The sequence below is a fragment of the Xiphophorus maculatus genome, chromosome 11, assembly GCF_002775205.1.
Source record: "Xiphophorus maculatus strain JP 163 A chromosome 11, X_maculatus-5.0-male, whole genome shotgun sequence".
In the NCBI taxonomy this organism is placed as follows: domain Eukaryota; kingdom Metazoa; phylum Chordata; class Actinopteri; order Cyprinodontiformes; family Poeciliidae; genus Xiphophorus; species Xiphophorus maculatus.
The window spans coordinates 2,143,707-2,157,942 of NC_036453.1; the positions used below are offsets into that span (position 1 = coordinate 2,143,707).

A 14,236-nucleotide genomic window follows, 5' to 3' on the forward strand; every position below is an offset into this window, starting at 1 on the left:
CATGTTTTAGCCAATTATTTATGCATTTAAATCAAATGCAATGCTTACATTGTTTCCTCTGGCATTTAAAATGTATTTGATTTTAATGTTTCAATCATTTCTGTTCCTATAATTCTGTTCCTGTTCTGTTTTTTAGCTCTTGATTATTGCTCCCTGTCTTTCAGTGGAAAAAGGTAAGTGATTGGTCATAGCAGTGCAGGCAATGTGCAGGAAGAGGAAAAAGACAAAAGCAGGAGAGGAAGCAGAGCGTAGCGGCTCAATGGAAGACGGCGGCATGCACAGCTGAGATAATGATGTTTTATGAGCTAAAGAATTAGCATGGCATCAATAGTTGTCAGGAAAATAACTGACAGGGGATTCATGAGGAGTGTAGCACGGCACTCTTTTCGTCACCAAGTAGCTTACTGGCAGTGATTCATGCTCACTATAACCACTGAAACACGGAATCTAACTGAAGTCCATAGCACTCCAGCAATTCAAGTTTGGTTTTAATGAAGGGTTTTGTTTTACTGTGTGCACCTCCTATAAAGATGAAGTTTACTAAGCAGTACTATGTATATTTCATTTGTAAATTTGTAAAGTTCCAAATGTGCATGTGGTTCTCTCACCTTGGGCTGACAGCTCTAGTGGAGACTTGAATTCAACAGACAACGGCCTCATCAGCCTCTTCAAAGTCTGGATAAGCTGCAAGAAGCACAAAGAGGCAGAAGGTGAGTGGAATACTTTTGTCTCTCCCTTTTATTAGTCATTATTATTCATAAAACACATTAAAACCAAAGACAAAAATGATTATGGAGACATTTTGAACATCAGCTTGCCGTATTACCAATTAGCCCAATAAGCGTGGTTTGTTATTTAAAGAAATGTCCCCACTAATGGACGGCTGGAAGCTCTCTTTGTTACCAGAAAAGCTGAATGTGAAATGACCAAAACTGAATAAGTAATAAATGGAAATGAACTGAACTTATGATGCTTTTCCAGTTGTAACAACCACTCAAAACCACTTTACTCCATTCACCCATGGACACACACACATGGATACACAGGTTTGTTGACAACTTGGGCTTAAGTGCCTTGCCCAGGGGCACACTGGCAGGTGGCAGGAGGAATCTGGAATGAAGTTGCCTCATATCTAATGACCATCACACACCACAGTCAGGCCCCATGTTGCAGCAGCCCAGTCAACATGGCCAAAGCAAGAAGCTCAAATTTGTACGAAGGTATTTAAACACCTTACATATGATGAATAAGTAACTTTACGCCATCTTCTCTCGATGATGTCCTCAACTCTAAAGGCTGTTGTTGTCACACTGCACACTGGTCAGTCTTATCACTGGTAGGAATAAGATTTCACTTTTTTAGTTTTAACTGATCGATTGCCAGTCGGGATGGAAATCTGTAAATCTGGCAATCAAACTTCAAAATGGGATGATTTTGACTCCAGTAGATTTATTTCTCTGTTATCATAATTCAGTTTAACAAAAAAAAGTTTGCATCTGTATGTCTCATCTGCTCCTATATACAAATTTGAAGATGCTGATGGGGTCACTGACATTATTAGTTGTTACTAAAGGACTCTTAACTTTCATAACCCTCATCTGGACTCAATGTGTTTTTCAATAGTGACAGAAGGGGGCCGTAGAGCACAACGTGCAGACACACAGGTTTGGTACGTGTGTGTGTTAATATTTCTTAATGATGTTTTTATATATATATATTTTATTTTAGCTCAGTTATTTTATTAAAATGATTTCTATTTTTGTGCCAAACAATAAGTAAGGGAATTATAACATGCTCATTACTATGTTGAAAAATGGCAACCTTAAACTAAATAATGATCTGTCTTCTCTTCTCATTTAGGACATAGAAATATGTTTGATGATTAAAAAACTGACTTACAAAAACGTTTTGTCAGTGGGGAAAAAAAAGGTAATCTTTTAACACAGTGTAAGTACATATCTTTTTCGATATGAAGATATAAACAACATATGTTTATATCTGCATATCCTGTTTATACACGTCCAACAGGAAATGCAGATAGCGAGGCTGACTACCAAATGTTTCTAAATTGTTCCTATCTGCCTTTGCTTTCTGATCAGCATCAGATATCAGGGAAGGAAGTGTGTGACCTCATGTAACTTTATGCAGCGTCAGGTTAGAGTTATGTACCGATGTGTGGATTAATAAAGCTAGTAAGACAGATGCTGCTGACACTGGATCTGAGGCTTTATTTGAAAGTCTTGCATGCTATGTCCAGGTTTTTATTGTCAATATTATTGTTGTTTTTAATATTTAAAGACTGCTGGGTATTTGGCCCAACATAAATTGTGAATCATAAATATTTTTGCTCTGTCCCAACTCCTAAAGATTTGTGGGCATGACTCTACAGAGGAGCTGCATCAGAACCATAAAGCATGTCATCATGAATCGCATTTTTGACTCAAGGAGTTTTTAATGACCATCTGAGGACAAACTGAAACACCTTATGAAACAATTTGATGCATCACACGTCTTACAATTGGATTTGACATAAATCCATAGAAATCATGTATTCCACATTTAAATCCAGGAATACTGCAGAATATTTCATCTGCTGCATGTCTCACACTTTGCATGTGAATGCCTTTGAATCTGGAAGCATGTCACATCTGATGATGCTTCAGCCTTCGGCCCCGTCTCCACTTGTCCTCCGCCTCTTGCTCCACTTCCTCCCCTCCGTCTTCCCCTGTGTTCCCTCGGGTCTGCTACCGGTTTGCATGGTTAGGACCAAGTAGCAAAATGACGTTGCAGGTTTCATCTCAAGAGGCTTATGCTTTGTCAGGTTAGATTAGTGAAACTGGAGTAGGGTAAAAATGACCTGTGCTAACTTTACATTTGAAAAATGGTGAAAACGTCATTACTTGATTTTTTTATGAGAAAACAGAAAAAAACATGGTTTATATTTTGTAATCACTTTTCGTGCTAAATTTTCAATTGATCCCATTCTAGTTCTGCAATTAATCATGATTAATCACTTTACCTAACTTTGGACATTTGAAGTAGAAATATGCATGCAGTCGTGGTTCTAACCAATCACAGTCCAGGCAATTATCTGATTTATTTTTTCAGCAGAAAGCAGGTAACGTTGTCTCCCAGCAGTCAACAGGAACTAAGAGAAACTTGCTCCACTAAATATGCATACAATTAGAAAACTTGTTCAGGGAACATCTGACTTTATTTTCTAGTTCTTGGGTGGCCCACCCTCTTCTGATGCTGCCCTGGGCAACTGCCACTGTGTGCATGTTTTCAAAAAAATGTTTAAGAAAATATTTTGTTGTTTCAAACCAAATATGCATGAAGTTTGTTGTATATTCAGGAAGGCTTAAAAGAAGTCATTTTGTTTTAAATGTTCATTTAGAACCATTCCTCTCCAATGGAACTTGTGCGATGAGGCGACAGTCTCTGGTCCTCATCCCGCTGTGTGAGTTGTGCCTGTGAAATTTTGAGCTCTTGCACCTGGATGTGCAGATGAAGTCCAGCAACACAACGCAGGAAAGATGAAAAATGTTCACCTTTTCTTGCTTTCTGCTGTTGTAAAAAACTTTCAAATTTTGCTGCTGTTGATTTTGATTAAAGTAGGTGATGCAGTTCATCTGCATTATGTAATACTAATGCATTAAAATCTTCTGGCTAATGCTTTAACGTTGACAGCTCGAATGTTTGTTTTCCTCACCAGCATGATTTTAAATTGAAACAACACTTTACAGTCTAATGTTTTGCTGATGCTCTGCTTACACTAATAAAAAAATCACTTCCTGTGGTCTGTCAAACTTTTTCTTCATCCGACCCTCACTGCTCCTAACACGGCTTCTCTCATGTTTTAGAGTCAAATATTGGTTTCCACATAACTGCTGGTGTGATAAACTTGTTTTTTTTATTTCCCCCCTCTTAAATCTTGATTTTCTTGGCTTTTTTTGGTGCAATAAAACAAAAATACATGTTGATAAATGTAGGCATGAATGCTGTTTTTTTTTTTTTAAAGAACCTTAATGTGTTACTTTTATTCACGTAGGCTGAACGCTAAACTTTGTCATTCTTTCTGAGTGACTTAATTCGTCGAGGTTTCTAGATGATTGTGTCGTTTTTCAGAAAGTTTGTTTCCTCTAAGTTTTACCACACCTCTAATACATAAAAATCTAATAAATGAACCCTGACAGGCATCGATTATCTCCGCAGAATTCAACCTCTACTGATAAATGGGCAGGTGTGAGACTTGAGGGACATTGACAGGGGCCAGACGTAGACTGGCACCTAAAGGTCATGCCGTGTTGGGAGGTGGGGAATGTTCCTGCAACAATGGTCTGGGGAGGGAGAGGCCAGCAGGAAAGGCCAGAACAAGACTGACTCCAGCTTTAACAGGATTCAAAGAATCTCTTGATAATATCTGATATCATGGGCCACTTTCAGAGGTTTCAGAGGTTGCTTGAATTGATTGCAATCATCATGGTAAAGCGCATTCTTGGCCTTCCGAGCCAGTGGTTATCAGATGTCCTCGTATCGCTCTCTCAAGATTCCTCGTCTTGTCTTTGTGTGATTTTTATTTCATCACAACATCTAAGTCTGAAGCCTGTCACTGGAGTAGAACCAACACATAATGCGGTACCTTCTGCAGGTAGCCCAGCCAGTCAATCTATTCTTAGCAACACTCCAGCTGAGGCTCCAGGAACACACACAGGCAGCAGCGGGGGGACAAATTGTCAAATGCAGCGAATAAGCCCTTCCCTGTCCGTGGCCCTGCTTGCGCAACTTGTTTCGAACCACAGCGGAGGAAATGCTAAATGTCACAGTGACTGCAAGAGTGGCAAGCAGCTGCCCTGCGTTCTTTGCAGAGTGGCTGAACAAGTTGAACACACAAAGGACTTTTATTAAAGTGCAGGATCTAACTTTAGAGAAGAGTAGAGATTTCTTTAATAGGAACAGACAAAAGGACACTTGCAACATAGATCACAGGGAACACAGGACATGAAGTGAAGATCGAGAACGGGAAGATCAATAAACAATGGGGAAATAAATGGGCATGAAGATGGTAATGATAATGCGAGGAGCCAATGAAGAACAATAGGAACGAATTAACTTATATACTGAGGGAGAGGTGGAGCTGACGAAGCAACCAGAAGGACTAATGAGAGGGAAGGAGATAGATAACAGCTGTGAAGGAGAGCAGACTGACAGGCTGAACTATGACGAGAGAAGTTACCAATCAAATGAAAACAATCGAACTGATCAAGGAGAATGAAATCCTAAAGCAGAAAGAACAGAAGTAAAAAAAATAATAAATTAGCATAGAAGGATGAACGAAAAGTTCTAGGAAATTAAAATAAACAAAAAGGAATGGGATGAAACCCCAAACTTAAAAACCACAAATCAGAATGTTTTTAAAGAAAGAAATTGGCTGTTTGTCAATAATAAGCAAAAAGGAGGAGAGAATTTTTGGTGGACATGGCAATGAAATGAGTCTAAACGTTGAAATGATGGAAATAAATTTGCTTAATGAAAACTCACGTTTTATAGTAAAATGCTTTTGCACTGGAATGAGGTGGATTTTTGCCGAAATAGATGTATTTCAAGTAACTGCAATGGAAACACCTGTTTCACACAGGATCAACAACCCGATGTTACTGCTGGCGAAAAAAGATGAAGACGACAGTTGTCCAGGGGGTCATTTGTGGGCTCTAGTGTCCCTTATATGACAGTAGGCTGACAGGAAACTGGGAAGGAGAGGGGGGAAGACATGTGGCAAATGTCGTCGGGTCCGGGAGTCGAACCCGCGACGGCCGCGTCGAGGACTCAAGGCCTCCAAATATGGGTCGCGCTAACCACTACGCCACCACGGCACGCCATGAAGACGACAGTTTGCTTTGCTTTTGTTTTGATTTTTTCAGACAATGTACAGCTGGCTCCAGCAGAGCTCTCACAGCATCACACACTTCATAAAATATTTTGGATTCCAACATGGTGAATTAATAACTCTTCTGTAAAATGGCCAACTACTTAAACATTAACCAACCTGGCTTGAGAAACGAGTTAAACAGCTCAGAGCTCTACTTTCATATTCCTCCACCCTCAGATGCTCAATCACAACATTTCTAAGACATACACAAACATGCAGTTATTCATCCAGTGGCCTTTACTCTTCATCTACTCGTTATCGCTCCTGATTTACAACTCTGGATGGTGGCAGAAGAGCAACATGTGTTTGAGCCTGTAGTGTCAGCAGGGTAGCAAGTCTGGACGGGGCAGCATGTCTAAATGCGATATATTGGGCATATTTCAGGCACATGTTATTATGAGTGTCTCTGTATGGTTAGTGTGTCAGTCTCTGTGGGGGAGGAAGAGTTGCAGAAGGAGCGCGAGTGTGATAGTAAATGTGTGAACATGTAATTAAAGCGAGAGCTAGCATGAGCGTGTGCATGCAGCTTCATATAGCAGCTGTGGAGAAGTTGACGCTCCCTAACAAACTAGCAAACCCCCCATCACCTGACCCCTGACCCCCCGCCCTGACAGCAGGACTACAAGCTGCTGTTAATACCATGCAAGTAGAAAAAAGTGTTTTGAAAGGACGACATGAGCTGAAGGCCTGAATGATTGATCTGTACACAGCAGCAGGAAGCATCTCACTCTGTGGACGTTCAGAGGAAGCATAACAAGATGTGGACGTCTGGCTTCAGACTCACCTTCTCTCCATTAGCGCTTCCCAGCACATAACAACCCATGATGTGGATCAGGTTGGGCTCCGGGTTCAGTTTGCTCATCAGCCTGCTGAGGCGCCGCCAGAACCTGATCACACGACACAGACAAGACGACGGGAGCAGTCCGTTACAAAAACCAGCAAAACGTCACACTTGTTCTTATTTCTTCAGTTTTAATATTTCCAGTTTCTTCCAAAAGTATGGATGCCCATCAGATTTATTTTTCTGGGGTTGTCTGTGATAGACAAAACTAAAACTGAAACCCGAAGCTCCAACTGTGACTGATGACTAGAAATAAGACTCTTAGTCTTTTTCAGGGGAAATAATATTTAACTTTGAGTGAACACAAACTTTTATTTTCTTCTCCTCTGCATCACAATGTTAAGATTCTAAGTAGGGCTGTCAAAAAATGTATTCAGATTAATCACATTATAGCACTATGAATAATCACGAAATGTAAAAAAAATGCACATCCTAAAAATGTTAAAGAAAATCCTTCATAGTCTCAAACCAAACCTCTCAGCTCTCCAGGTCTTTACATTCAGGATGGTTAAAAAGAAGTCATTTTGTTTCAAATGTAATTTAGAAATATGAATTATAAACTGGCTGTGTTTTGGTGGAAAGATAATTCATTATTACAATAAGCACATACTTAATGGGTTTCATCCAGAAGTCCATTGCTGTGTTTTTTAAAGTGAAATTTTCCACTCAGCTGACCGGTCTGAACGCCAGCGACCGAAAACAGAATCAGTTTGGGTCAAAATATGTAATGCGACTGATCTGCATTATGTAACGATATCAACGTGCTAAACTTTTTAAATTAATCTAATCACGTTGACAGTATATTTTTCTTCCATGAATGTTTTAATCCTGTAACTACTGATGTCAGAAGCTGGGAAGACGACTTACTGCACCATGTCGTCCTCCTTCTCCACCTTGGCGAAGGTGGCCACTTTATTCTTCAGCAGGTAGAGATGACCCGGACCCCCCTGGGGAGGAAACACACCACTTACCAAATGAAAAACACACAGCTTTGACAGCTGGGGTCAGAGTTCTGCATGTAACCTACTGCTGTTGTTTGACATAAGCAGAAGAATAAAGGCACACATTAATCACAGAAGGCTAAAAGCTACAGTCTGTAGCTTTTATTAACAAGGTTTGTTTCTTATTTTACATATTTGCAGCAGAGTTTTGTAACAGTTGAAGGCTGGACAGATTTTTCTCATGGAGACCAGAAAGCAGGGCATTAAAAGAGTCTAAACGGCTGGAAATAAAATCAAGCATCAAACGTATGTTTGTATGTTTGATATGTGGAATAAAAATAAGCTCAGAGTCAAAAAGAACCACCAGGCTTCTGATTTCTTTGAAAGGATTAGAAGGTAATGTTTATAATTTCTGAATTGTACTTTCTTTCTGATCCTCCGTTCCAGTAATTAAAACTTCTGTTTTGTCCTGGTTGAGCGGCACATTTTAACTGCGATGCAGCGATTGGCCGGGGGCTGATCACAAGACAAAGAGGTGGTAGCTGAGAGTCATCAGCGGTAGTCCATGTTTCCTGATGATCTACCAAGCAGCAACATTTATATGATAAAAAGTAGGGGGCCTAAGATAGAGCCTTGGGGAACGATATTATCATATCATAGATGTACTAGCTTAGAAGAAGTTAGCTTCACTAATTAAAGTGAAGGTAACAAACTTCCAGAAAACTGCAAAACAGCTGAAACACTGAGTTCCTTTGAGTCAAGACTAAACACCCACCTGTTTAGAGTCGACTTTGAAAAAGTGAACAACATATATGATGTGTATTGATGTTTTTCATGATGGGCCTCGACAGAATGCAATGTTTGTTACTAGTTTCTCAAACTGGTGACAAATTACTTTTTTATTTTTGTGTGTTTTTATGATGTAAAGCCCTGCTTAAACATGCCGTACAAATAAACTAGTTCGGTTGATTGATTGATAAAGTAAACATTTGATTTTTTCCCTATTCTACAGTTTGTTTGTTCTATACTTTTTGTTCTTACCAGAATACAATTGTACCTAAAATAAGTTTCTCTGTAGATTTTGACCTACAAATTAAATGCAGCTTAAATATATTAATGTTAATTTGAAATTGAAAATATAATTACATGAGAGGTATCGGCTACACTGCATGCTGGGTCGGCTCCCCATAAAGTATAACATGATGTATAATTATTATTATGGAAGCATATACCTCCAATCTGTCGCTCACCTGGCAGAAAATCAGCATGTTCCAGATCCGGCAGCCCTTCCTGTAGGCTGTCAGCTTCTTCTCTATCTCTTCTGGGGAGGGAAGGAGAAAGAGAGGTGTCACTTTTCCCACTCAGCGTTTCACGGTGAGAAACAGAAATTGGCCGTGCCTCAAGAGACTCACACAAACACGAGAGCACAAGAAAACAGTGAGTCATCTCTGCACTCCGGCCAGCTGAAACTTATTCCAGCCCCACCTTCACAGCATGAGCCATTTTCACCTCAACACTATTATTATCCAAAGAGGGAAAGATTAGCGCTTACCAAGGATGTCATCGAAGGTGGCGTGCTCATGGTCCTGTAAATAGAACATTCACACCGTATTACTATTGAGTTCAACAAGGAAGGGAAAATTAAGCAACTCGTAGATTTTTAAATGTTGGTTCATTGAAAAACAAAAGATCAGAAATACAACCTAGCATGCTTTTGACGAACAGAAAACGTAAGGTTTAATTCATTATTTGAAGTTCGATTTACTTATATAAAAATCTACAAAAAAAAATAATGAAAACAGCTGAAAATGATTTACTAAAAGAAAAGTGGATAGACCAGTTTTTACTCAATAAATAATAAGTTTAAGGACCAGGCAATACTACAATTGGCTGAGTTCCTGTTGGTTTTTGCTTATCATTGTCTCATTGAAATGTATTCCTTTGATTTTAAACTCATTTTCAGATTAATCTGAGATTTTCAGACTGGTTTATGTAACGCTTTGATCCTGCAATACTGATTTTAGACAATCTCTGTGTTAAACAAAAACAACGTTCAATATTTCTTTCCTGCTGTGTTCATCACTCTTTATTACTAATATTAAGATATGCTGTTAAAATGTAAAACTGTCTTTAACATTCCGCTTTAGCTTAAGCAACTTTAAACTGTAGTTTTAAAAAATATATATATATATATTGAATCTTTCATCATCTCAAGATTTTCAAAACACTATTTAAGGGTCAGTGTGTATTTTTCAGGCATTTAGTGCCATTTTATAGCACACTCAAGTAACTGTAAACACTGCATCATTGGAAAAAGGTGTAAGTTATTTAAAAATGATCAATGTCACAAAATGTCACACCAATGATGTAATTAATTTTTAAATATATCATATTTGTCATCAACAGTTGAAACTCACATATAGAATAGGGATGATGGAGGGGTCGTCCCTGCGGATGATGTTGGGAACATACTCGGCCTTCGGTACCTTGGAGGAAATGAGCTGTGGATTCATACAAAACACTTTCATTAACTGTAGCGTCACATACAGACACAAAGCTGAGATGGGGAAAAAAAAACAAAAGAACTATGATATGTATATTTCAAAGAATTAGATAATAGAAAGGTAATCCATGCATTCCCGTTGCATGTGATTTGTTAAAATTCAAAAGTGTTGCAGCGGCCAAAATACTTCAGAAAATACTATAAATATCTCTCCCTATTTGCTGATATGAGCAAATTCTGTGAATAAGGATACATAAAAACCATGTAGGCCTGTATAATAAATAACTGATGGGAATTATTTGAAGCTATTGAATGTGTTTAGTGCCTGATGTGAACTGACAAGATCTTTGACCCCTTACATTTTTGTCTGTTTTCATTTTGTTGTCATACTTAACAGTTTCATGTTATTAGATATATTTTAAAAACAGACACTTAAAACCAGGATAAAAACAAAAGCAGGAAACCCGACCATTTGTGAAAATGTAAGTTGCCTCATCAACATTGAAGCTGGTTTTTCCACCATGTGGGAAACTTTTGAAAAGTATTTGAACGTGATCAAGTCATGCACGTTAAATATCGATAGATTTTGAGACGGTACTTTGACTAGACCTCTCCAAAACAAACACTTTGGCTTTTTTAAAGTTCATGTGAACTTAAGGTCAAGAACTCATTGTGGGGAGTTTTTCCTGAGGAAAATTTACGGATCCAGTCCCTCAAATTATATTGCACCTAATATAGGAGAAAATGCACACAAATTGTTTTTCACATTGTTTTTCTGTCATCTCCGTTTTATCATGTTAATATGTTAATAAGTATACTTATATGTTAATAAGTATTTTATAAACACTGATCAACTTTATCTAAATTGGTCCTGGTTTTAAATCCCCCCAAAAATTACAAAAACACCTAAAAGTCAAAAGTTTGGTGGTATATCAAAGTTCTTACCACTTTTTATATTAATATATGTCCAAATAAAAAGTATTGATATCAGTGACACTGGTCCCTGGTCACTGGTCAATACCAAAATATGCAGTAGCACAAACTTCTACATTCTATTAATACTGATTTGATGATCTTAAATATTTGGGCATGACAAAATACAAAAACTGATGGGATTTTTTAACTGGGGCAAATACTTTATATTCATTCCATAAATCTAAATACTATTTTGGGTCAAAGTAAAGTTAAGAGTAACTTTTTCTGAATCACTCTGTTTGCTAACCTAAAACCTGATTCAGGACTTTGAATGGAAAACATGAGGAATATTTGGGAAAACCTGGAAGGTTATTGACCATGATTTTTGGCGGGATGAAATCGTCTCCTTCGCAGGCCGCCCTCTCCAGACCCCTCTCCTCCTCCCAGTCAGCATCCTCATCAAGCCCTTCATCTAGAGTCCCTGAGGAGGTCTGAAGCTCGCCACCTGACTCGCACACGGGAACAAAGGGCGAGTTCAAAGAACAACACACACACACGCACACAGAGAGAGATAAGGGTAAAACCCTTTAAAAGCGTTGCACCTGTTACTTGATTTATCCAGCACAGTCGGGGAGGAACGAGACGGCAGACAACGCAAAGCAACAAGGCTGCCGTCTCCTTCCGCACCCGGCCACACGCAAACAGACGTGACACCAAGCAGCAGGCAGACGGTCGGCAGGCTGCAGGGCGGAGATGTCTCTGTGGATGAGGGCGGCAGACTGCGCGGACAGACAGAGCTACAGGACGCTGCGTGTTGGTCAGTTCCTCTGTTTACACTGCTTCTGCTGCTCTGTGGGAGCTCATGCTGACCTGTGTGCGTGTCGGTCAGTTTGCAGAATACGGCGGCCTGCAAAAGCATTGATGCCCCTTCAACTCTTAAGTTTTATTAAATGTATTTATTTACTGGTGTTGCATATAGGCCTGTCACAGTTTTGCTGGACATTAATTTGTCCTGCTAATCATTGTGATAAATGATGATATTGTTGTTTTGAGACTATTTTCAAATATTGATAAGGGCATAACAATACAAGATCTCCATCTTAAAGCTGCAATATGTAAGTAACTTTTATAAAATTATATTTTTTGCATATTTATTGTAACTGTCACCATGTTGTGACAGCATGGTATGAGATTGATAGTCTGTGAAAAAAAAAATCTGATTTATCCCAGTACTCCCAGTGCAACACTAGAACCAACCAATCAGAGCCAGGAGGAAGGTCTTTGCACCTCCTCCTGATCCTTTACTCTCTATAGTGATATAGCATCGGTGGCTAGTTAGCTCAGCCACTGATGATGGCAGATTAATGGTTTTCCTGCAAACCGGTAAGGCTGGAAAACGCCTTACCGGTTTGTACTCACAATGTGCAGTGAATGTACTCACTGCACATTGTACTACATAAGGTTGATTGGCTGCGTTAAGCCCCTCCTCTTGGTTCTGATTGGTTGTTTTTGAACGGGAGTTCTCCTTGGGCTGCCACCTTATCATGGTGGAGGGATTTGAGTGCCCCAATGATCCTAGGAGCTATGCTGTCTGGGGCTTCATGCCCCTGGTAGGGTCACCCAAGGCAGACAGGTCCTAGGTGAGGGACCAGACAAAACGCAGCCCGAAGACCCCAATGATGAACGGCACCATTGGACTTGGTGTTCCCTTGCCTGGATGCGGGTCACCGGGGCCCCACTCTGGAGCCAGGCCTGGAGGGGGGGCACGATGGCGAGTGCCTGGTGGCCGGGCTTTTTCCCATGGAGCCCGGCCGGGCTTAGCCCGAAGAGGAAACATAGGCCCCCCCTCCCATGGGCCCACCACCCGTGAAAGGCCATGATTTTCACAATATATCAGCTACTACAATGGACAGAGGAACTAACAAGTTCCTGTCATCATCTGGGAGGAGGTTACTGGTTTCTCAGTCACAAGCTGGTTGCAAACCTGAGGCCAGCAGGTGTCAGTCAGTTATGGTAGATCTGAAATTTGGTTTGATGACGTCAATATGAGAAGCTACAGACTGATAGGAAGAACCAAGGAGCTCTGTAAAGGTAAAGGCAAATCTACTGAAGTTGGGATATAATTCATTTAATTTCACATAATTACCTCGGTAGAAGCCATTTGTTTATTAAAATCTTATGAAATATATTTGTTCTATTTGATGTTTGTTGTGAATGATGTAAACTCACAAATGATCGAGGTAATTAGTCCAAGGTTTAGAAACTACAGCGGCTGTAATGAGCCACAGCAAAGGTAAACAAAGGTAAAATAACCCGAACAGGTGATCAACTCAAAACCACTCCTACCTTTTTACTCTCTCTCTCTTTGTAGTTTAAACACAACTGTTACCGCGGCAACCGCCTGCACCCTGCTAGACGAGCAAAGATTACGTTAAAAACAAAACATTCAGTCCGTTACGATATCAAGTTTCCAGGCTTGATATTTATTTCTCGATTATTAATCAGCGCTTCCCTGAACACAGCGATGGTTGATTGACTAGCTGTACTTGGTGCTAACGTGGCTAACAGAGTAACAGTTTAGTCCAAAGCCTTTTCTGCTAAAATAAAATCTTTAGTGTATGTCAGATACAGACACATTACATATTGATCTGTTTAGCTAACGTAAGACTGTGTAGCAGACAGGCTTCAAGGTGTAGAAGTTGTATCAGTTCTGCCATTATGCTGTACTTGGCTAACGGGAAGCTAAGTGTGTTTGTGAGACGACCACGCACGTGACCAGGTAGAATGGGCATCAGCCAATGAAAAGCGGCTTCTCTGGTAAGGTCCATTGACACTATATAAATAAACTCAACTGAATTGGATAGAATTGAAAGAGTTCAAGGGGCACAAATGATTTTGTACAGCCATACTGCACCACGTGTAAATGAACACTAAAAAACAGAGTGTGTGTACCACGTAGAGTGCATAGCTAAGTACTTCTTGTTAACGGGAGTGACTGAGAGAGCATGGACTCACTGTCTCTGGAGTCATGAATAGACTCGGGCTTGACGGGGGTGGGATCACTCCATGAACGGCTGAAGCTCTTGGCTCGGCGGTCGACGAAGGCT

General features: G+C 39.9%; 1 protein-coding gene across 7 annotated transcripts in view; it reads right to left on the reverse strand.

Annotated features, from left to right (window-relative positions):
- Nucleotides 1-14,236, reverse strand: part of nsmf (NMDA receptor synaptonuclear signaling and neuronal migration factor) — a 54,508-nt gene that overhangs the window by 6,778 nt on the left and 33,494 nt on the right. For 5 of the 7 annotated variants that reach the window (XM_023342920.1, XM_023342919.1, XM_023342918.1 and 2 more), the window contains 8 exons: nt 14,145-14,234; nt 11,507-11,634; nt 10,129-10,212; nt 9,264-9,297; nt 8,962-9,032; nt 7,638-7,717; nt 6,714-6,816; nt 609-684 (listed from right to left, as the gene is read on the reverse strand). In XM_023342920.1, coding sequence (XP_023198688.1) covers nt 609-684; nt 6,714-6,816; nt 7,638-7,717; nt 8,962-9,032; nt 9,264-9,297; nt 10,129-10,212; nt 11,507-11,634; nt 14,145-14,234 — 666 coding nt within the window. The remainder of the gene's footprint in view (nt 1-608; nt 685-6,713; nt 6,817-7,637; nt 7,718-8,961; nt 9,033-9,263; nt 9,298-10,128; nt 10,213-11,506; nt 11,635-14,144; nt 14,235-14,236) is intronic. The other 2 variants (XM_023342923.1, XM_023342924.1) reach the window with 1 other exon arrangement.